The 23852-nt window shown below is 46.3% G+C and overlaps 1 protein-coding gene across 1 annotated transcript in view; it reads left to right on the top strand.

Annotated features, from left to right (window-relative positions):
* The window catches only part of LOC137878470 (adhesion G protein-coupled receptor A2-like), a 53781-nt gene extending 30415 nt beyond the window's left edge, over positions 1-23366 (top strand). Inside the window, exons 7-13 of the mRNA XM_068718792.1 lie at positions 3749-3962; positions 13421-13585; positions 16228-16426; positions 17456-17605; positions 18606-18767; positions 19069-19308; positions 22661-23366. Coding sequence (XP_068574893.1) covers positions 3749-3962; positions 13421-13585; positions 16228-16426; positions 17456-17605; positions 18606-18767; positions 19069-19308; positions 22661-22714 — 1184 coding nt within the window. The 3' untranslated portion in view covers positions 22715-23366. The remainder of the gene's footprint in view (positions 1-3748; positions 3963-13420; positions 13586-16227; positions 16427-17455; positions 17606-18605; positions 18768-19068; positions 19309-22660) is intronic.
* The last annotated feature ends 486 nt before the right edge of the window (positions 23367-23852 follow it).

Below are 23852 nucleotides of genomic sequence, written 5' to 3'. Positions count from 1 at the left end.
GCGGTTTTGCGCGTACACACAGACACCACCGTCCTGACACACAGACATTTTAGAGTCATTCTATGTAATCCTAGTTGTATGTGTTATTATTTAATTTGCGCGGAACAATCCAAAGCAATTACAGGCTAATTCTGAGCCCCCGAGGGGAATCCAGTGGCGGGGCGAGGAGCGCTTCTTTTCAGACCCTAAAGCAACCTCTGTGGGATTACAACGTTCTCGCCGTGCGCCTCTACGCAGCTCCACTCCGTCTTGCAATACCTCACTCATTCACATGGCAACCAGCACTTTTCAATTGGCTGCGGCGTGGTGCTCCAACAGCCGTATTTTTTAAATGTCATTCGATGTTTGCTATTTTCACGTGGCTTCATTTTGTAAGGGAGTGTCGTACAGCGGCGCGCGCAAGCCAGGACCTTGTTAAGGCTGCTGCGGATGGAATGTTGCTCAGCACCTGATGCCAGATTCTCGTAATCAAGAAAAATGATGGAACAGGGTGAAAATATCCCTCTTCCACACCCGCATGACATCTGAAATATTAATATTTCTCCGCTGAGATACCCCCCCCCGTCCCATAGTTTTTTATGAAGACGTGTCATAAGAGATGCATCTGTTACTTCCTGCAGCGGCTGCAGCTTGATGGGTAGCAGATGTCTGCGCCGTGCATTCCAGCAGGGAGCCCGTGTCCCTAAAGCTGATATGGGTCGGGTACCGCCCGCAAATGAGGGGGAACGGAGGAGCGCGTGCAGCTTCCTGTCATGATCAGGTGCTTCCTGTGTCGAGGTCAGGGCGGCCGTCTGTTCGGCTCGTCTAGCCACGGCCCCTCCGGTTCTTTAACACCGCTGGGTCGAGAGCCACAGCGCAGACAACAGAGCCCGGAGCCAACACGTCGTTCACTGCAGGACAAGCCTCTGCTCTCTGTAGCGGAGGATTTATTGCATGATGACACAGCAGTGCAATTGCCCTTTATGGGCGTTGTGTCATTAAATTAAATTTCACATGCAGGCCCATGTCTTTAAGACCGTGGTGCGCCTCCGGTGATTTAATGATATAAAAACATCATGAAATATTACTTAAGGTAAGTCTGTCATATGGCTCTTTGAAGTTCAGTCACACACCTTTTTTTTTCTTTTCAAACCAGTTGCTTTGAGAAAGGGATAATGAAGTCTATGAAGACGATAAAAACAGACACAGTAGTCAGTCTGTGAATGAGAATGTCTGCTGTTTTAGTTTCTTTATTGATCAAAATCTAAATAACTCCTCTATAATCTTCTTTTTTTAGAGGTCTTCATAATTGTGATGGTTACCCTAATTGTAACTCATTATGGAGCCTGGCTTGTGAATAATTGTAGACCGTTATGATTGCTTTTAATTAATAAATTGGTAGATTTAAAATGCTTTTAAAGATTGAAGAATTTAATTTGTATTTAAAGGATTGGCCTCAAACCACACATGATTCCTGCTGAAACAGCTGGCCAATCAAAGCTTTACATTTTCAGGTCACACTCATCCATACATATAATGGTAAAGAGTTTAAACATTGAAGCAAGAAACAAATGAAGATGAGTACGATATGTGTATGAACGTGAGCTGGTGTGTGATAGGCGTACAATTGAGTAAATCAAATAACACAAAGCAAAAATCCTGCAAACATTTCTATTCTCAATCACAATTCATAATTTAAAGAGAATAGAATAGATAAATATACGTATTGCTTGGCAAAACGTAGGTTGTGTAAGTTTTTTGTTTAAAAAATTTCAAAAAGTTTTGTTCTGTCGACACATTTTGGATGAACGAACGCGGTCGGTGTTAACCGCGGTACCAAAGCCGCTACGTTTCCTGTGGGCTGCTTCACAATAAGAGCCGTTCCGTTTCGTCGGACGCTCAATGTGCGTCAGCGGTAACCTGACTTAGCTCTGACATGCTGTGAAGACGGCAAACCGTGAGGCCGTTATCGACGAGATGAAAATGCACCAGATGCAGGCGGTACAAAGGCGGTCTGAAAAATCGATTCATCCGACATCGAAGGATTTTCAAGAATTTTCTAGTTGGATCGAACACTAAAAGAAAGAAAGTCTAATTATCACGCTGCAGGCTCCGTTGAGAATATGTTCCATCCTAACAAAGGCCCGGTCGTCAGGGAGCATCAATGTTTGTTCCACATACTGAGCCACGCTGCTAATGCACTCACACATATCATTATGCCTCCGTCTCTCTTCCTCTCCTTTCTCCCACACACACACACCACACACACACACACACACACACACACACACACAACACACAAACAACCAATAATTGCATTTTGCTCTGGCAGTGGACAACGGCCGAAGGCGAGCAGCCACGCTCTGATCCTTGGCTCAAAGTGTTGTTTCAACAGTATCAGCATCAGCCAAGTCAACAGTCAATGCCCCCCCCCCCCGTGGTGTTTCACCCGCAGGAGGTTTACTGTCGCAGAAGACTATCACAGAGCCTTTGCACCGCGTCAGCTCGAGTAATTACACAGAGCTGTCGTCGTGGAAGCTCCGCTGGTAGTGACAGCTTTTTAACGTTGCTCTCCAAAGTGGGGCCTTTTGATCACGCACCTATGATTATGAATTACTTATGTAGAAAATTGAGGCCGCAGCTCTGCATGTGTTAATAGCCGTGATTGTGGAGTCGGGGTTATGTGCTACCATAAACAGTCGCGCTCGCCTCTCTTTTCCCGTGTTGAGTTGTGGGCTGGAGACGTTCAAGCACCTGACATGGATCTTTCAGTCTTTTTTTTTTCTTTCTTTTTCTTTTTTTCTTCCCAAACCGATGCACAGAGCAATAAAAAAACTTTATGAGCCATGTATCGAATTGCCTGTCAGCGGCAACATCCCATAATTGATTGGAATACAAGCGAAGGCAAAGCGCTTGCTTACGCTGCTCTTTGGAGCGCGTCCAAGGAAATGTCTCGTATGAACGAAAAGGTGCTCCGAAAGTTAATTCCCGAGGTGGGACTGTGAGCCGGAGAGGCACCGGCCTAATCCTGGATCAAAAAAATAAAAACACGGCCAGACCAGGCAACATACAACATCTCCACAGGTTCCTCATGATTAGAGACATCGCATTGTCTTACATATGTATTACATCTGCAGTATGATTAGGTCAGTCAGGTCCTGAGGGGTTTTCACAAAAAAACAACAACCGTTTTCCATATTCTGCCAGCGGACTAAACACTCTCCCCTGTTTTCTAATCTCAATCCTTATCGCAGCCGTATTCTCTGGCAAAAAAACAGGCTTGAGGACTTAGCCAGCTGCTCGGTAAGTAATCCTATCACTGGCCTCTATTGTGAACATGTAAGGAGTCAAGGAGAGTCCAGGGGAGAGCTCAAGGCTGTTCGTCTTTATCTGCCGCTGTTCATCTCGCACATCAGCGGCAACAACGTGTGGGAACGACGGGGGAGGAGGGTGACCTTGACAGAATGTGTGTGTGTGTGTGTGTGTGTGTGTGTGTGTGTGTGTGTGTGTGTAGGTGCACGGTGTAAGAATGCGTTGCAGGCTTGATACGAGTCTGATTTCAATCCATGCGTGTAATTCTGCTTTTGTAGATTTTAACACCAATTGCGAGATCCCAGCCAATAGCGACCCCCTAAAACCCTCCATCCTGCCTCTCGTCTTTTTTTTTTTTTCTGATTTGTTCCTCCGCCCTTCCCTCCTGCTGGCTGGGTGGACGTGAACGTTTACAAGCTGACCTTTCCCCTCTTTCATCCTCTCCTCCTCCTTCCAGACGGACCTCTGGAGATGCCCCTCTTCCAGCTCATCCCCTCCCAGAGACAGCTGGTCTTCCACGGAGACCGGCTTCCCCTGCAGTGCACCGCCTCCCGCCTGGACCCGTCGGTGGAGCTGCACTGGCGTCACAACGGCGGCGGCGTGACCACGCAGGAGGACCGGGGCGTCTACGTGGAGGAGACCCTGCTCCACGACTGCTGCCTGCTCACCAGGTATACGCTCAGGGGGGACAGAGGAGGGGGATGTGAGCTGAGAGCTGATGAGCTGTTTTTGCTGGACGGTTGCGCTGACAAGCATACGTCCAAGGGTGTTTGTAAGTCCTCCCATGCAGATGGAGGCAGAAATAAACACAACCTGCAGTCTCATCGTGACACATACAGACACATATGTAACACTCACACACACACACACACACAGAGACGTCCTCCTGTCTATCCCTCACTCACCCATAGGGGCTGTGATTTACCTTATTTGGTATCGGCGCCCTTGATAAGGATCTGAGAGGACAGGACAGAATTGGCTTGGCGGCGGGCCAACACCTCAGAGCAATCTGCGGCTTGTCTCCAGAGGTTAGCCGCTCCCCGAGCGCTGGCGCTGGCTGATCACACGCTAAGGGGAACAGATGCTGAATCATAATTGCGGTGATAAAGTAGACTGGCAACACTGGTTCGGCACATTTCTTTTTTTTCTTTTCTTTTTTTGACAGAAGCCGCAAGCCTCCATTCTCTTCCTGTCTTTGTTTTCGTGGTGGTCCGTGGCGCGTAGGAGCGTGCGTGTGTGTGTGTGTGTGTGTGTGTGTGTGTGTGTGTGTGTGTGTGTGTGTGTGTGTGTGTGTGTGTGTGTGTGTGTGTGTGTGTGTGTGTGTGTGTGTGTTATAGTAAATGCATTTGACGTAACACTGTGGCAACAGGGCTCAGACGCGGCAGCACATTGCTGTTGATTAGTTTAACTGGTGCCTGCTCTGACTCGGCCTCGCTAACATAAATATTGCTGGAGCGCTGACAGAAATATGTATCTCCGTGTCAACAGGGCCACAACGCCTCTTGTTGTTTATTCGGCAACAAGAATGCCAGCTACTACTCGGCTCCGTTTCTGGGGAAGGTATACCCGTACGCCACCGATATCAATATTTCCTTCTTCTTTTCATTATGTACCAGCTCACTGTTTGACATTCTCGGTGATCCCCCCCCCCCCCCCCCCTCGTGAAAGCACTGCCTTGAATAATGAGATTACAGGCTAGAGAGAGAACTTTAAGTGAGGTTTCAGTATGTCAGCAGTGATGCTCCTTGGCAATTTTATTGATGAATTCATCAACTGGGGTCGGTGCAAAACTTTGTCATTCAGTACTTATTATTGCTTACCATTATCAACAGTGCTGAAGGCAAGGCAAGTTTATTTGTATAGCACATTTCAACAACAAGGTAATTCAAAGTGCTTCACATAAAAGCATTAAAAGCATCAAAACATAAGGCAAAAGATTTAAAAACAACTGGAGACTGGATTACTACACTCACAGTACAATTTTGAGGTACTTTTACTTTACTTGAATATTCACCACTTTGCTATCTTACACTTAATTACCTCACTACATTACAAACTGAAATATTGCTCTTTTTAGCGTCTTTCAGCTAATTGTTTTGGTCTTCTGGCTCGCAACAGCATCAGCTGTTTGAGCAACTAAGCTCAATAACTCTACATGACGATGTTAGCGACTAGCTGAACATTTAACTCCTAAGGAGCCCGAGATTTCTCCTGATGAGTTGGCGGAGACCAAAAAGAAGAGTTTGCATACATCGTGACGATAATATGTTATAGATATTGATATATGTAATATGATAAATGAATGCGAGTTTAAATGACATTTCAAACGCAGGACTATTATTTGTAATGCAGCGTTTTTATACTGGGTTATAGCTGCTATACATAAAGGAATGTATAGATTGTAGAATGTGAAAATCTATGACTGCATATAATATTCATCATCGCTATAACCACATAGAGATTCTGAATATCACTCTCAACACAGCCTATTAGCAGACATTAGACAGTAGACAATAACACTCACTAATATCAAACATAACGTCGTACAACAGTCGGGTCATTTGGGTGTGAAGTCACTGGCTTGATACTGACTGTGGAGATGAAGCCCTATTGTTGGTATCATTGTACTGTAAGTAGAACTCCTTATGCAACGGGCCCTCTGTGTCGGCTGCGTAGAGACTGTCGGCTCCCGTTCCAGCCGCTCTGCTTCCTCGGTGCCATCAGCACAAGCTGCACTGCGCCCCCCCCCCCCCCTAAAAAAAACAGTCACCTATAATGTTGACTCTGCTTCTCCAGCTCAGCGTCCCAACGGAACTTGATGAATTTCTCATTGCTCACATTCTGATTAGGGGCCCCCGCATAGCAATCACCTGCCGCTCTCCTCGCAGCCCCCCCCCCCCCCCCATGTAGAACCTGATCAGGTCATGTTGCTCTTGGCGCCTGAAATGTCTCCCTCCAGGAGAGAGAGAGCGAGCAAAGAGCAGACATCATTTCCATAGCTGATGAGTGTGCAACAGAGCTCGGTCCAACAACAACACTCTGAACTTCACCCTTCAACCCTGAGCTCTGTCTTAAATTGCAGCGTTGACAGAGACGTGCAGGGGGGGAGGGGGGGATTAAAGCCCTGCGATCTCACTGGCCCAACGCTCGATCAGACAAAAAAAGTAACAAATGTTTTGGCCTTTGACGTGCCAGACGACGTCGGTGCTTATTTAGTCCACAGTGGACATCGCATGAGCCATTAGCGTGGTCCAAGGTGTCGTTCACCTTGGACGGGTGTCCTCCGAGTCAGTCAGCCTCGCCCCGCACGCCCCGCCGGAGGGAAGAGACTGAACACACAGGATTTAGCGCGCGGCTTAAAGCCCTCGTCTGGATTTGCAGCGCGGCGTTGCAGCAACGCGAGCGGAGATGCCAAAAGCCTCGGCGGAGTGACCTCTGTGAAGGTGAACCCGAAAATGCTCTGCGACTGTTTTTCTCGGCCGAATCCCGCTCATCCCGCTTCAGGCTGCGTCGGGCAAACGGCCAGTTTAGACACTCAAAAACATCACGTGATCCTCGCTTACCGATGCTGTGGAATACATTTTTTTCTTCTGTTCGTTTGCAGCTTGTCGTACTGTACTGTATTCTCTCATCATAGCCTCTTATTCGCTGGCGCAGGTGGGCCGATAAGCTGATCCGTTGACATTGCTCACAGTGAGAAGCAGAGGAGGAGGGGGGGGGGGCCCCAGGAGGCCCGATGGCTCCGCGACGCGGGCCAGACTCCTGCTGAGTAATGGTGTCAAAGCCAAACCCCCGGTATTAGCTATGCTAGCGGCAGCCGTGGGACCAGCCTGTGATTCATGTTTCATTAATCAAACATTTCAGAGCCCTGTAGCTAGCTACGGAGGACACTTTGGATGTATCTTACTTAATCCTCTCCATTTTTAATCAGGCTAATCTTGCACAAAACGATGAACCTGGTTTTGGAAGTATCACTGAAGGCAGAGGAAAAAGGGAAATGTCTCTCTCTCTCTCTGCCCACTTCCTCCGTGTCTCTGCTGGTGATCTTTCTGAAGCTTTAATCTCTGCTCCTGCTTACAAACATGAACTGTAATTTCATTAAACTCTACCCACATATCTTTCCGCTGTTATTGCATTCTACTATGTTTTCTTAAAATCCATGCCTCTGTTTTTTTTCCCCTCCTTTTCTGTCATGAGTTTAGCGGTCGGTTTACAAGCTTCTGTGCAACACCAGTTGCCAAGGAGACCAAATTTGATTATGTCCACATATATGCAATTTTACCTTTCCGGGTTCATCCTTTTTTTTATTGCATGCCTGTTTCAGTCAGTGAAGACAAATAAAAGCGCTCAGTTGCACAGGTTGAAGTTTAACAAAGGACACAGCGAGATGTGAATGATTTAACAGTCTTTAGGAGAATGTGCTGAGCAGAGTAGTAGAGAGAGGGGGTTAAGACGAGGAGATGATTTGATATGGACCCGAAGAGTCATTATATCGGAGTGAATTCTACCCAAATGTGTACGTCTGTGTGCACGTCGATGCAGAATGCATTCCTCATCTAAATGTTCAAGGAATCAGTTTTAGCGTAGGTTAACACGTCGTCGTCCCCAAACTGTGACGGACCACGCATTCAACCAACCGCGATCAGCGAGCTTGTGCGTGAAAATGTAAGCGACATTATGGAAACAAATTGTTGAATATCGGCGTGCGAGCGTAAGCGCTCCCTAATGAGTCCTCGGGGAGCCGCTCCTACAATGGTGCAGTGTTGCTGTGGATGTAGGTCAGTGCTTTGTGTGGCCCTGCCCCACCGCGCTCCACATACCGGGGCCTTCTTCCCTCATACGGTTATTTACGTGAGGATGACCCTTTTTTTTTTTCTTCTGTAAACCGGACCGGCTGTTGGAGCGCTTTTCCCTCCGCCCTCCTTGTTTTGTCTGGGTGCAGCGGTTCGACCAGGGCCGTTTGTGATCAGGCTGCAGCAGGATTCGCCTCCTGTAGTGAAGTTTTCCTTCGCGAGGCAGCCGGGGGGGGGAGTAGGAGAGGAGAGTTGTGTGTGTGTTGGGGTGGGGGGGGTATTTCCCTGTGTGTTTCCCAGCATTCAGACAGTTGGCCCATGTTCAGCGATGATGTAACTGTCCTCTCTGCAGCCCGTTCATGGTTGAGAAGAGACAAGTGCAGCAGCTCTGTCGTACACGCCTGAATCACACAGTGGCAAGTACAAATGCAAACCACCACCCGCACCACCACCACCGCCACCACCGCCACCATCATCATCAGCATCACCATCATCATCATCATCATCACCACCATCAGCATCGTCATCATCACCACCATCAGCATCATCATCATCATGTGGACATTTTGATTGTATGTGTAGTGTCATTGAGCGTATTATCATTTGCCCTCTGCAAACACAACAATGAAAAATTACAGACTGTAACTATAACATCAAATGCCGACGGAAAACAGCTAGACGCAGAAATAGATAACAGTCAACTTTGACAGAATGAGAAATTATAGAGAGCATAGCCAAAAAAAAACAAGAAAACGGCAGATCCTATCTCTACAAACAGGCAACACAGACAGACACCATCCTTCAGTAAATGTAAAAGTAGCATCTTTAGTGAGTCCTGCTCATAACCACTCCAGTTAACCAGCCCCCCCCCCCCCAACGCTAACAGCCCTGCCAGCAGTGAGCAGCACCAGAGGGGCTTATTACTGTAGCACGTCACAGGTGGCCTCTCCCCATTGTTCTCGATGCCTGCCTCCACTTTCTCATTTTCACCAGTTTTCTTGTACCTCGGTGATGGATGATGAAGCGACGCATTTGTAGAATGAGGCCAGGACACCAAAGTGGAAATGCAAAGTGAAAAGCAGTTTAGTGTGAGCTCTGGAGTTTTTGACTTCCGGAAGGGCTATGGAGCACTTTTTCCAATATGTGGGTCTCGTGCACGATGACGTGCAACTGTCACATCACTGCTAATTGTTTCTCAATATTCCGCTGATCTACAGGTGGCCGTGATGCAGCAATGCTCCAGCAAAGGCAAGAAGACGGATTTTTAAGTCAACATGGATGAAAATGCGTTTAAAGATTTCACAAATTTGAAAAATAGCCAGCTTTCTGATGTTTTATGAGAAAGGAAATGTACTAATATGCAGAAACCGTAGGCAACAGGACAAGATGTTGGTATCGGAAGCGTTCCGGTTCCCCATCTGAAGTCCGAGTAGTATGGACCAATCACGTTCAAGCAGGCTTTGGTTGAACGCAGGTGAACCGTACGTGTGGAGAGCAAAAGAGGTGAAACGAATTGGCCGAAATGCATTCTGGGAACCAACCGGCTATCGTCTGACAATGATTTCGCTTTTTATTGGTAAAAAAAAATAGCAAATGTCATTCATTCATTAGCATCAATTAGGACTAGTGCTATCCATTGAACCCATTATTTATTCAGTTTTAAACAATTTTCTTCGGATGAGGGATTCCAAATATTTGTACGAAAAACACGTACTTGGTGTTCAAAGGCCTTAACACTGTTAAGTACTGTGTACAAGAGAACTCCTCAAAACACCTTTAAAGTTAATACAACGTGCCTGATGTCAGCATCGTGAACTCACCCTTGTGATTCCTGTACATAGAAGGTCACAATAGAAATGTGGACGATCTTGAACCAGATGATCTGCGGAATGAGAGAGACAGAATCAGGAAGGTCAAGCGCCTGGTCATTCATTAGTGGGGTTACAGTGGGGCTTTTCTCATATATAAAAAGCCCCAGCGCTGCCTATATACCCACAATTCTTTGGGTTTCTCACGAATAATCCCCTGCAACTGATCCGCTCTTTTTTTGTTTTCAATCTAACAGAGTCTGTAGAGGAACGTCTCGAATGCTGAAATCCCTCAAGTTCCGCTTTGCTAAATCAGTAAGCAAAGTGGGAAGTGTTGGCTTTACATGCAGTATTTGTAACACAGACATGAAGTGATGTGCTACCATTATCGTTATCCTGCGTGACGATGAAAATCACTTTGAGGGGTATCCCATGAATTACCGCGGTCTCCCTGTGGAATAGCAGTCCAGCAAATAAGAGTGTGATGAGCATGACTAACAATAACCCTGCAATATGTCACGTTTAGATTAGGTTTTATTAGACGACGTACGTCCTCATCGGGGTTCGTTATATAACTGTTGCACTGCACAGATGCTGACAGCTGCACTGAGCCCAGAGGCTTTCAATTTAAAGCCCGTCCACACTTCACAACTCAACGTGTGCTCCGTTTCACAGAGGGAGGGGGAGAAAGAGTGTGAGGTATTGTGTGTGTGTGTGTGTGTGTGTGTGTGTGTGTGTGTGTGCGTGAGGCCGAATAAACGTGTGAAAGAGAGGTAAGGGTTAAGGACATCGTCACAGTTTGAGAGTGACTCATTTCTGCTTTTGTGTGTCAAGACTCTGTGGAAATCCGTCTTAATGACAATACATCAAAAACGCTCCCGTCCAAACTACCATTGGTGCAAATTTTTTTTTAAAGAACGAGTGATTTTTAAAAATCTTTTTTGAGGACAACTGACAATACGCACACGCAATAACCCTCACATGTGTTCACAGACAGTCACACACACACACACACACACACACACACACACACACACACACACACACACACACACACACACACACACACACACACACACACACACACTTGTTCTGTGGCCAAGAATGTCATCATCTCAGTCAAGCATTCAAAATCTGATCGAGGGCCTTTTAGAAAAGCAATCAGAAAACAGAGCTTCAGAGGAACACAGAAGATGAAATCAGGACTTATTTTATTCATTGGAGCAAAGTCGCGGGGTCCGCTCGGTACGGGGGGGCGGGGCAGGGCGGGGGTGTCAGCAGCGTTCTGATTTCTGCTCGTCTTCTCTGACTAAACAGGCAGCAGTGGAGTTCACTCCTCAAACCTGAGCAATGTGACTTCAGGTACAGGTTAGATTCAGAACACTGTAGTCTGAAAGCATTTGACTGACGGACTACTTAAAGAATTAAATGTACTTTTGACTCTTATTTTGTCTTAAATAAATACAAGTATATATAAATGCATTTAGATTGTTGTATTTCTGGAACATTTGATATTGGATTAGTTTGGTGCATAGGTTTACAAAGTGATTACTTCAGGTTACGGTGAGGGACTTTTAACTGGTTTTAGAACAGTGTCAGTTAAATACTGATGCCTCTGTATGACCTACGTAAGTAAACCAGACCATCAGAGAGAAGACTGGCTGTCTCTATGTACTTATTCCTAATGCTGGTCATCAGTATCATCGGGTCGGATTGCGCGCGAAAATTGGACGAAATCCTCCAGGTTTACCAGAAACTCCTTTTGTCCGCAGGGACCAGCAAAGTCAACAACAAATGAAAGTTCCTTGTACTAGCTGTACTACAGTAGTTATGTAACTCACTCCCACTAGGACTGATAGCCCAGTAGGAGCAGTAAAGATACACGGGAATATTGATAACCGTATATTCTCATTTTTAGCCACGTTTGCAGTGTGTCTCTGGGGATGGCAATTTCAGTCATGTGCTTCTCCACTTTGATCCAAACTGAACTTATTTAAAGAACTATCGAATAGATCGCCATTTAATCTGGCTCCGACATCCATGATCCCCGCAGGAAGAACTGTACAAACATTTCATCTGGCGCCATCATCAGTCCGAAAATTCAATTTGTTTTTATTTTAGTCTAAGTGCGCTATTCGGGACTGATGATCAAAAGTCACACGGGGAGAAATCCACGGTAGAGATGCCAATGTTTTGCACTCAATAGACCAGAATGCAATGCAGTCTCAAGTAACATTATGTTTTGAGTCATGGTTGTCTCTCTCCACCTCGATGTGCGTTAGTTCTCTTCAATAGTCCAAACACATGCCGGCCCGGTGACTTCACAACTGTGTGAACGTGTTTGTGCTCATGTGTCGGTCCAGTGATGTGCTAGAGGGTTTCCCCTGCCTTTTCCCCCAGTGCATTCTGGGACAGGCCCGTGTCTAAAATAGTTGTAGTAGTCATGAGCATATTGAGACAGAGACGGGAGGCGAGAGAGAAGCAGACAAAATGAAGTCATTTCATGTTTTTGAATAATATTTCACATCCTCTGAGAAAAGGTTTTCTGAGATTACAGCTTCTCCACATGAGAGCCTCTCAGCCACTTATCATCTTCACTCTGAACCATTGCAGATTCTCGTCTGGCCTGTCACTTTATCAACTCTCTTACATTCCCTTTTCCTCCGAGCGTTCTTCCCCTACTCTCATTTAAGTACTTTTTACGGTATTGTGTGGGTATACTGTGTTTTTTTTTTAATCATGAAAACACACAACTTGATTAAATCACAAGTACACACAAAGCAAAGAGTATATTTTTTATAAAATAAACAGTTGGCATTTCTCAAGGAGGTAATATTTCCATGGTGATAATGCGCGTTGCTTAGCAATCCCCGGCAGCTTTTATCTTCTTTTTTTTTTTTTCATAAGGAGTAAAATCCTCAAAGATTAGTCGCCTTGGCAAATGGCCTGCTTTGGCTCATTGTCACTGTTTCACCATCCGTTGTTTAATCAGGCATTTTCCATTGAGATAGGAATCGCTGTGACAAAGTCGGAAAGATAAGCATGAGTAATGATCGTCTTGAGTCACGGGCAACATCTGAAGCCTCTGCATACGACCTGTGCACGAGGCTCTCCGTAGGAACTTGATTTGTGAAGCGTGCACACACATGTTCGTGGTCCCATCCTGATGAGGAGCTTCCGCTGACTGCAGAATCCTTAAACTGTTACTTAGCCCTCACCAATGCATGACTAACTCTAATCCTCAGCCTAATCAAAAATAATAATAATCCAAACCACCCTAAATTAAAGACTTTACACATAGATAATCCTCAACCTACATTTAACCCTAAACTCAAGGCCACATCCCAATCCAGCACCTTGTCCAAACCTTTTAAAGCACATAGGAAGAAGGTCGCCCACACACACACACACACACACACACACACACACACACACACACACACACACACACACACACACACACACACTGTACTGTAGAACCATAATCCACACGCTCACGCTCAGTTTCACTCCTCTGTTCTCCTCCAGTGAGGTCATCCTCTCCAACATCGACGTGGGCATCGCTGGCATCTGGGAGTGCCTGGTGACCAGTTCCCGTGGAAACGCCTCTCAGGAAATGGAGATCGTGGTTCTGGAGACGTCGGCACCGTACTGCCCCGCGGACAGAGTCGCCAACAACAAGGGGGACTTCAGGTGAGTCACACTCGACCCGTGAGAAATGCGCTTATCCACTTTCTTGGCAAGAGTCCGATGAACCGATTGATGAAACTCTCATGTTTGTACGGTAATTAGAGTACTGAAAGGGTGACGTATTTTCGTAGGCCAACCCCGGAAGTCGGCATCGCACTGGTTCCCTCGACCCGAAAGTGTTTAATGTCGTAGAAGACAACTCTAAAATCTCTTAAGCCTGCGTTAACAGATGTTGTTTCAGGCATCCAACCACAAAACTCTTTATTTCGAGACGAGGGAACAGGAAGTGCAGGAAATGCTAACCCATGTACGGGTTCTAGGACTCATTCCTGCAGCACTACCAAGTTAGCACAAAGACTGGAAACAGGTGCAAACTAGCTAGCGTGGCTCAGTCCAAATGTCACAAAATCCCCCTACAGCACAAAACTCCCCATCAAACCACAATGTGTCATCTCTACCTGCCAAAAACAAGATACACACTTTTAATTAGTGAGAGTTTAAAGGTGTTGTTTGGCAGATTGTGCCACCTCAAAGAGAACCAGGCCAGCTGTTTCCCTCAGTTTTTTTGTATATAGCTAAACTAGCTGTCTGTCCATCTGTCTATAAATACACCATATCCTTGAGTCAGAAGTGTGTAGCTTTCGTTTACCAACTAGTTCAGTGTAATTAGTGGTAACGGACAGTAATCGCCGGTTTTCAAAGCTGAGACCAGGAGGTCTCCAGCAAAATAAGGCAATAGTGCGCCCTATAATTTAGTCACCAGTCCTAATTACGGAGTGTACTGTATAAAAATTAAGACTGTAATCAGCGCACTCACTCTCTCTGCCATTATCTCTACATGTACAGTGCAGTCGAGGAGTCTGCCTCTTGCTGCTGCTTTTTGTTCCACCTGACAGAAATCTGCCACACCTGGTCGGCCTCGCACCAGATGTGGCTCATTAATCGTAAAAAAAAAAAAAAAAGGACCGGAGTTATGTGCGTACAGTAGAGCCTGGACGGTTCATAGGGTTTAGTAATAATTGGATATGTGATATGAAAACTCCCACAAACATTATGGCTCAATGTATTTCGGCTTAATAGCAAGACTGTAAAAAAAAAAGAAAAAAAAGAAAAAAAGAAGGTCACTTGTTCCTGTGACTCGCCCTCCATCTATCCTCCTGTTTTCCTGTCCTTCGCTCTTCGTGACCACCTTGAAACCTCGTGGTCGTAACAAAACACTCTCTTGTCCGCTCGCCGTTATCGCGTACACTCCTTTTGTAGCCGCCGTACTTTACAGCCCACTTCCAGCGCAGCGCTTTGTTTCTGCCGGAGCACTGGAGTAATGGGCTGGAAAATGAGCCCCCTACTTTGTTGGGGGGCGAAATTAACGCCATTTATTACTAAGTAGCTGCTTGCCGCCGCTGCTGCAGAACCAACACGGATGGAGAGAGAGGAGGGGAGAAAAAAAGAGAGAGAGAGAGAGAGAGAATGGGTAAAGGAGCAGCGCCTCAGAACAGATTACCTGCCTCCTGAGTGCGGAGCTCCTTTATTTTCATTTAGACGAAGTCAAAAGTGTTGCCGCTATGAGCATCACTTCAGCTACGTCTCTGCGGTGGGGTTATGGACGACGCCTTGAGGAGAAAATCACACAAAACGCAGGAAGCATGTTTCTCCTCTGATTGCAGACAAATTGATCGATATGTGTGAGAACAAACAACTCTTTCCTTCAGGCCGCAGAGGCATCTACACCAGCTCCAAAGAAACCAAAAAAACCTGTAGTTCTTTTTTATTATCTGGGAAATGGAGGCTAATGTAGTGGAGTGCGAATGTTTGGTTGACTTTTCACACTCAAATGAGCTTTATTTCATTGAAACACTAACAGGCATCACCCGGAAAATGAAAATGTCCCCCCCCATCACAGGTTGGTCAGTGGAGCAGCTCCAGGACTTGGCTCTTGACGACGTTATTGACAAAGTCTCATTTCTTGCTTCAGAGGAGACTTCATTGAACTTCGCATGGCCATACGAACACCACTTGTAATTACTCTTTTAGGCTGAATTCTCCCCTTCAGGAAGGAACAGGCAGGAGCAGCTTTTCCTTCTGTCTCTCTCTCTTGTTCCATCTGTGGCAATTTGGTAGCTCGCCTTCATAAAGCTGTGGGACTCGAGCTCCAAAACCAAAAGCTACGTTTCCCACGATTCAATTAGATCCCGGGCTGTTGAGTTCCCATGTCTTTCACCCTACATGCCCCCAGTTTGTTAAAAAATATTCCATGCCATAACCAAAAAAATGACCCCAATGAAATACTCTTTAGAGAGCTCCTTCAGAGCCACAGAATACATTATGCAGCTGTTTTCACGGGCTGAGTAGTACTCCCCGTTTTGAAGTTCCATTGTGCACAAAGTGTAAACACAACAGAGTTGATTATTAAAGTTAGTTGTTAAAGTTAATTAAGTCAGAAGGCATCACCAAGACAACACATTGTTACACAATCAAGTATCAGAATCTGCAGTCTTCTGCAAAAAAAGAAAAAAGTAATTAGAGCTAGCTGTAAATCAAATATGCAAATTAATAATTTCCTAAGCACAGGGAGTATGAAATTGCCATCTGGTGCTGCGAGTGAAGACTCCCAAACTCGCTTCATTGACTGATGTCTTGTGTGGCAGGTGGCCAAAGACCTTGGCCGGCATCCTGGCCTTCCTGCCCTGCGCTCCCGCCGCCTCCGGCTCCGCCCCCCGCTCTTCCGGCCAGAAGGCGAAGAAGGCGTGGCGGAGCTGCGACCGCGCCGGACGTTGGGCCGAGGAGGACTACACTCAGTGCCCGTACGCCAGTGAACTGACCCGCGTGCTGCACGAGCTCACACAGGTATCTAATCCACACTTTGTTTTCATTGTCAGTGAATCCGTTCCAATTTTTACCGACGTTCGGCATGTCGACTTTGACATATTTGCCGGCGTTTCGATAACTTTGTATTCCTAGAACACAGAAACAAACATCTCCAGCGATTCATCCGCAGCCTGCAGGTATTTGCACATCTGTACGCGTCGGCCTTTATGTACATGATGCAAGCCGACAGGCGGCGAGCCCGTTTCGTTCTGCGGTACTCGTGGGAATACAGCGCCACATTAAAGCCTCCAAGTTCAAAACTACACGCATGACATGAAATAACAGTGAGAGTGATTTATAATTTATCATGTTGTCAAAGCTGTTTTATGTGACGACGGACTGTGTGATCATCTCGTGTTTCTCTAAGTGGACTGCTTTATGGCGGCGGCTCATTCTACCGCCGCACCAAAATCTGGCCTCAAATTTCTTCAGTTGCCTTTTCAAAAATCCATCTGAACGACTCTCCACATCGGCATGAATTAGACTTAAAAAATAGGTCACTTTTAAAGCTGCTTTGCCTGTTACTCCTGTCATTTCCTTTTTTCCTAAACAGGGTGAGGAACAACAGGAGTTGGCTTTTCATTAAAAACTACAGGGCGACTGGTGTATTAACTGCATGCCAAATTAATCAAAGCACACAAGGCCAAATTGCCTCCTAAGTTACCGTGTGACCGATCGCTGACGAGCAGTGTAGCGTTTAAAAGGCAATTTCTGAAATTCAGTCTGGCGCGGCGCTCACATGAAACGCACCGGAGCTACATTACATCACTCTTAGCAAACATCACGGAAATCAAAGAGGGCAACCAAGAAAAACACACAAAAAAATCAAATCCATCAGCACATCAGAGTGTTTGTAACCAGTACGGTGTGTGTGTGTGTGTGTGTGTGTGTGTGTGTGTGTGTGTGTGTGTGTGTGTGTGTGTGTGTGTGTGTGTGTGTGAATTTAACAATGAATGTAGGGGAAACACTCGTCGCCCTCTCTGAGTTATTTTGCCTTTTGTATTCCAGATAACCGTCAACGCGACCAACGCTCAGCCTTTAGGCCGGCAGTTGGTGGCCTTCACCAGCAGGGCGGCGCACTTCACCGACGTCATGGACGTCATCTTCGTCACGCACCTGGTGGAGAGGCTGACGAGGCTGGTGGAGAAACGCAGAGACGTGAGTGTGAGCAAAGAGAAACGCCTCGTAGATCCAGACACGACCAGGATGAAAGACAGATGTTTCCTTTGCAGCACACTTACTGTACTCACATCGTTAGCTGCCGCTCCTGTTTTGATGCGATGCTTTGCAGTTTGATGAGGTTTATCGGGAAAACTGTTGATCCCTTCCCGAGGTGACGACGGCTTCTCGAGAGCCTCGGTTGAGCGAAAGCAGAAAAGGGCCCTTAAGTGAACCTCTGCGTTAAAACAAGACGCAGCGACACGCTGCCGCTCTGGCTCCAATCCTTCAATCGATTCCAGACGGCTTAACTTTTCACCTCCTAACCTTTCCCTCCCGCCCACCACAGCGTTGGACCAGAATGCCGATCACGGTCATGAAGACGCATCCCTTTTTGAGCAAGTTTTACCTCAAGCGTACCTCCCTCCCTTTACGTCACGCCGTCTGTGCGAGGGGAAGGCCATTGAGCTCAAGTCGGTGAAGAGAATCAATATTAGCTCTCACTTGTCCAATTACTCATCATGGGTCACCTGGGAGGAGATATTATGAGGAGATACTTAATGTTTTATCATTCCTGGGACAATGCTGATGAGACCACCCTCATTCATCCAATAAAGAACAGTCGAACGAAGCAACAATGAGAAGTACAGTAAGTAAATAGCGAACTGCCATCCCAGGGAAGCGATTAGGCCCCATCGGAGCCGCTAATCTAAATTAAATCTCCCCATAATGAATGAAGCCACCATTTGCCTCCCTCCCAATTCTGACTGGAGATTATAAATGTGCCTGTTGTTGCGGATGTGATTGATGTGCATGATGAGTCTGCCTCTTCCTGCGTGTGTGTGTGTGTGTGTGTGTTTGTGTGTGTGTGTGTGTGTGTGTGTGTGTGTGTGTGTGTGTTTGTGTGTGTGTGTGTGTGTGTGTGTGTGTGTGTGGGCTTCGTACAGTACAGTTTGTCTCCGCTTCTTTTGCGACACACGTCTGCTTTGCGTCTCCACAGCTGGGGGACTACATCTCGGACGTAGCCAGCAACATGATGCTGGTGGAGGAGCACATCCTGTGGATGGCGCAGAACGAGGCGCGAGCGTGCACCCGCATCGTGCAGTGTGTGGAGCGCATCGCCGACCTGGCGCTGAGCAGAGACAACCAGGTCATTTCCAAGGTACATGGCGGGCACACACTCGGTCGGGGCCGAAGGTCGATTATCTGACTAAATGTCCCGTAGCCTTGCCTTCTTTTTATTTTCTCGCAGCCTCGAATAAGGAGAAGTTAATTTGGCTTCGAATAAGGCGAGAGAAAGATAAATTGCTTCCTTTGTTTCTTCTCGCTTCCCCCTGTCTATTATTTTCCCTCTCTCTGCTGTCGCTTGGGATAAAAGCATCTGCTTAATGACTGATATATAAATCTCTTCCGCCGCCGCCCAACTCCTGATTTATGGCCTCCCCCCCCCTCCTCCCCCCCAGGTATCTGCGAACATCGCTCTGGAGGCCTTCCTGATCCGGCCGTCTAACTTCCTCGGCCTGTCCTGTACGGCTCTCCAGCGGCCCTCCCCCTCGTCCGCCACCTCGCCCCCCCCCGCTGACCGCCGCTCCCGCGCCGACAAGGACGCGAGACGAGAGCGCGACGCCGCGGGGGAGTCGTTGCTCAACTTCAAATGCCACACTGTCAACAACAGCGGCTCGCCGGCCGGCCAGCTCAGCAAGGTAGGGCGCCGGTTTAATACATGGTGTGAAACTTTCTAAAATGTGCCGCTCCGTTCTTTCGCCGGGGCTCTGTTGGCGAAAATCCACCGAATCCAGCCCGAGGTCAGGAAACAGCGTTCTCTGACTGCTTCTCTCTGTCACTCCCAGCGGGTTTGAAAGACCACACACTTTTGTATTTCCTGACACTGTGTTGAAATGCAGGAGTGAGAGAAGAAAGGGGGCAAGATGTTCTAACAGAGAGAGAAATAAAATATGAGAGAGGGGAGAGCGGCTTACACAGCCGCTCGTGGGCTCGGTAAAATGAATTCTCCAGGTTGAAGCATGCGGGAAGGATTACCAAATGCACCGGAGTCTGTTGCCGCCTATTTATCCCGGCAAGGTGACGCCTTGTTTGGCTTTGTTGGCACGCCATGGATCAGCCGACGATAGGCGGGGTCGTAGAGGGGGCAGGGCCTTCAATGAAAGTAGCCCCCCCCCCCCCACTCCACTGTGATGAATAAGATGGCCTTGCGTCCCCGTCACTTTAAATCATCTGCGGCTCCGTTTGTGGCCGTTCCAAAAGACAAATGCCACGGCGACAGGCGGGGGGGGTCTCATCTGCAGACATCAGGCGAAACATTCGGCTCCCCTGGTACTGAAGTGGCATAGTTCTGCAACATGTGAACAGTTTGCGCCCTCTAGCTATTCTCTCCGCTGATGAATTCATCAGCGTGCACGTGAGCGTACCCCGTCTCTGCATGTTAATGCGTATCGAGGGGGAAGGGGGGTCCATTGGTGTGTGTTTTGTCTTTCAGTCTGAGCGCATATTTAATTTCCCTCATCTTCTTCTTCTCTGGTGAGACGTGCGTCAAGTATCTGCGGTTTTTGTCAGCAATGGCAGCCTTAGTTCCAGCTCCCAGCTGTGTGTAGAGTGCGTGCATGTATGTACTGTATGTATGCATGTATGTACTGTGTGTATGTATGCATGTATGTACTGTATGTATGTATGCATGTATGTACTGTGTGTATGTATGCATGTATGTACTGTATGTATGCATGTATGTACTGTGTGTATGTATGCATGTATGTACTGTATGTATGCATGTATGTATGTATGTATGTATGCATGTATGTACTGTGTGTATGCATGTATGTATGTATGCATGTATGTACTGTATGTATGCATGTATGTACTGTGTGTATGTATGCATGTATGCATGTATGTATGTATGCATGTATGTACTGTGTGTATGCATGTATGTATGTATGCATGTATGTACTGTATGTATGCATGTATGTACTGTGTGTATGTATGCATGTACTGTGTGTATGTATGCATGTACTGTGTGTATGTATGCATGTACTGTGTGTATGTATGTATGTACTGTGTGTATGCATGTATGTACTGTATGTATGCATGTATGTACTGTGTGTATGCATGCATGTACTGTGTGTATGTATGCATGTACTGTGTGTATGCATGTATGTACTGTGTGTATGCATGCATGTACTGTGTGTATGCATGCATGTACTGTGTGTATGTATGCATGTACTGTGTGTATGTATGTATGTACTGTGTGTATGTATGCATGTATGTACTGTGTGTATGTATGTATGTACTGTGTGTATGTATGCATGTACTGTGTGTATGCATGTATGTACTGTATGTATGCATGTATGTACTGTATGTATGCATGTATGTACTGTGTGTATGTATGTATGTACTGTGTGTATGTATGTATGTACTGTGTGTATGCATGCATGTACTGTGTGTATGTATGTATGTACTGTGTGTATGTATGTATGTACTGTGTGTATGTATGTGTGTACTGTGTGTGTGTATGTATGTACTGTGTGTATGTATGTGTGTACTGTGTGTATGTATGCATGTACTGTGTGTATGTATGTATGTACTGTGTGTATGTATGTGTGTACTGTGTGTGTGTGTGTATGTATGCATGTGTGTACTGTGTATGTATGCATGTATGTACTGTGTGTATGTGTGTACTGTGTGTATGTATGTATGTACTGTGTGTATGTATGTGTGTACTGTGTGTGTGTGTGTGTGTGTATGTATGCATGTATGTACTGTGTGTATGTATGCATGTATGTATGGGTTTCTGGAAGCTGAGCTGTCGGCTGCATCACACTGCTGTTTCTAGAGGCCGCTGCGCAAATTAGCTCTAAATCACTAAATGATTTCCAGATGGACTTTGTCAAATAGCAAAGGCAAATGTGGAGAAAACATTTTTCTTGGTTCACACTAAAATAAAGCGTATCTCCGGGGTTGCACTTCACCGCTCTGACAGGTTTCTCTGCACTCTTACAGTCGTGCTCGTCTTGGCACCGCGGGTCCTTGAGAAGAATGTTTGAAACTGTCGATGGATTTGTCTTTTCACAAACTGGAAATATGAGAGAACGCTCTCCAAGGCTTCTAATCATTGCCTGACCTCGAGGGAGAGTCTTTCTCATAAAGCGGCCGAGCCTTCATTCGTTACAGTCCAGGGATTGTATACAAGAGGTGGGACGCGGTCACCGGGGTTTGAAGCCTTGAGTTCTTCATTTTGGCCGTCGCCATCTTGTTTTTCTTTACCACCAGTAGTGACACGAGAGAGTGCAACACATCGTTGAATGAGACAGTTTTATATGACCAAATGGTTACAGTTAACTTTGATGAAGTGGAAACACTATGGACTATGGAAGGGATAAAGTTGTAAGACAAAAAACGCAGTGGCAGCAACCTGTCAATCACAAGGTAGCCCCGCCCTAAAGCATGCCCTGCTTTATGGTCTATTTGACTCTAAATGGGACCGTCGTTCGCTAAATGAACATCAGCTTTGATGAAAAGCGCAAGGTGAAGAAGTGTAATACTGTTTCCAGCTCATTTAGCATGCAGAATGAACACAGCTCGTCCTCCCGGGGCGATTCACACCCTCCCACCTACGAGCTGCCCAGCCTCCACAGCTCCCGCCCCTCTGGAACAGTTGTGGGGTGAGGAGCGAGAGAGCACTTTAATTGTAATTGTTGAGGGACACGAAAGTGACTTCAACAGCCTATAAAAGGGCTCTAATCTATTCAAGGTATCTTCCCCCCCCCCCCCCCCCCTTCTCTCTCTACCGTTCACAGGGCATGTGGGACAGACTTCGCCAATTACTGATAATACGAGAAACGTCTCTCAGGACGAATCCTTTAGCAGATGCTCCGTCTCAATCACAGACGACTTGTGCTGCTGAGAGTCCCAATATTTTGACATAATATTTTAACCAAATGGTCTGGAAATAGTCGCTCAACAGGAGTCCTTCTAAGTAACTGTAAGACACTCATTCACTTCCGATGTCACATGTTCAGTACATATTCTTGTGTCTTTTTACAGCCGCGTGTTGTGAAACCATTTCAAAGCAGGAAAGACAAAAGAGTCGTGCTTTGATTTGAGAGGAAACGTTGGAGGGATATGTAAGGAGACCCAATCCACCGCAGGATGGCCCGTACCGAAATACCCCCCCCCCCCGCTGAGCGTAGAAACGAGTGGTGGCGAAGGAGAAACAGGTGGTGGCGAAGGAGCGATGTACGGCCCAGATGAAGATCTGGATGGATGTAATCTGGAGCAGAGTTCCAGATAACCGAAAAGCAGCAGAGAAAGTTCTGGTTTTAACACTTGAAGATCTTGCCGATTGAACGTTTGCTCAGCTTCATGTCGACACAAGAACTGCGGTCGCCTCTGTTTCACTAATGCACTTATTATTCATTTTCTATTATTATTCCCACACACTGAGCAAATCGAGAGGTTAAACAGTGTAGGTGTGGGTGCGACGTACTGAAATTAAACGAATAATCCATTTTAATTGCATAATGCAAAAGTCAAGATTCAACTGGGCGGTGAGCGTCTGGCTCAAGCTGTGCCGGATGCAATATTAAAAGAAAAATATTATGAATATTTCCTGCTTTATGGGCTACGGCCTGCATGAGACTAATGTGACCAGAAAGGCTTTGTTTTAAGAAATAATTCATATCTGATTTTGAATTGTATCTGACTAGAAAGACAAAGAGTCTCTGTCAGTCTGTATTTATGTGTGTGTGTGTGTGTGTGTGTGTGTGTGTGTGTGTGTGTGTGTGTGTGTGTGTCCTTCTGATATAGTTTTTGACAAAACAAATCGGATCCCTTTCATTGAAATTGAATGACAATTAATTCAAACAATGAGTAAAGAAAGTCAGGATGGAAACGTTTTTCACCCCCATAGTGAGTTGCTTCTGATGCTTCACAATAGCGTTGGCTGAGGGTGTCTCGACTCACATTTTTTTCCTTATCATATATTTGAATGCTCAAACCATCAAGTGCGTGTGTGTTGCCATGACAATAAGTAAAGCGCACATCATTCGGCTGAGACAAATCTCATAATTGTGGCTCTCGCAGCAGGCTGCCTAAGCCAGTGTTAAGTTGGGGATGAAGGAGAGCTTATACACCAACTGGCCTTCAAAAAGGATGCATCCGATTCAAAGCCGGAACGAAGCGTATAGATGTCTTGGTCGGAGATATCGCGTCAGAGATTCAAATGAAACCAGCAGCC

This window comes from Cebidichthys violaceus, unplaced genomic scaffold (assembly GCF_023349555.1).
Source record: "Cebidichthys violaceus isolate CVI_PGR_0920_01 unplaced genomic scaffold, fCebVio1.0.p SCAF_10, whole genome shotgun sequence".
NCBI classification, from domain to species: Eukaryota; Metazoa; Chordata; class Actinopteri; order Perciformes; family Stichaeidae; genus Cebidichthys; species Cebidichthys violaceus.
This window is presented reverse-complemented; position numbering and strand designations above follow the sequence as displayed.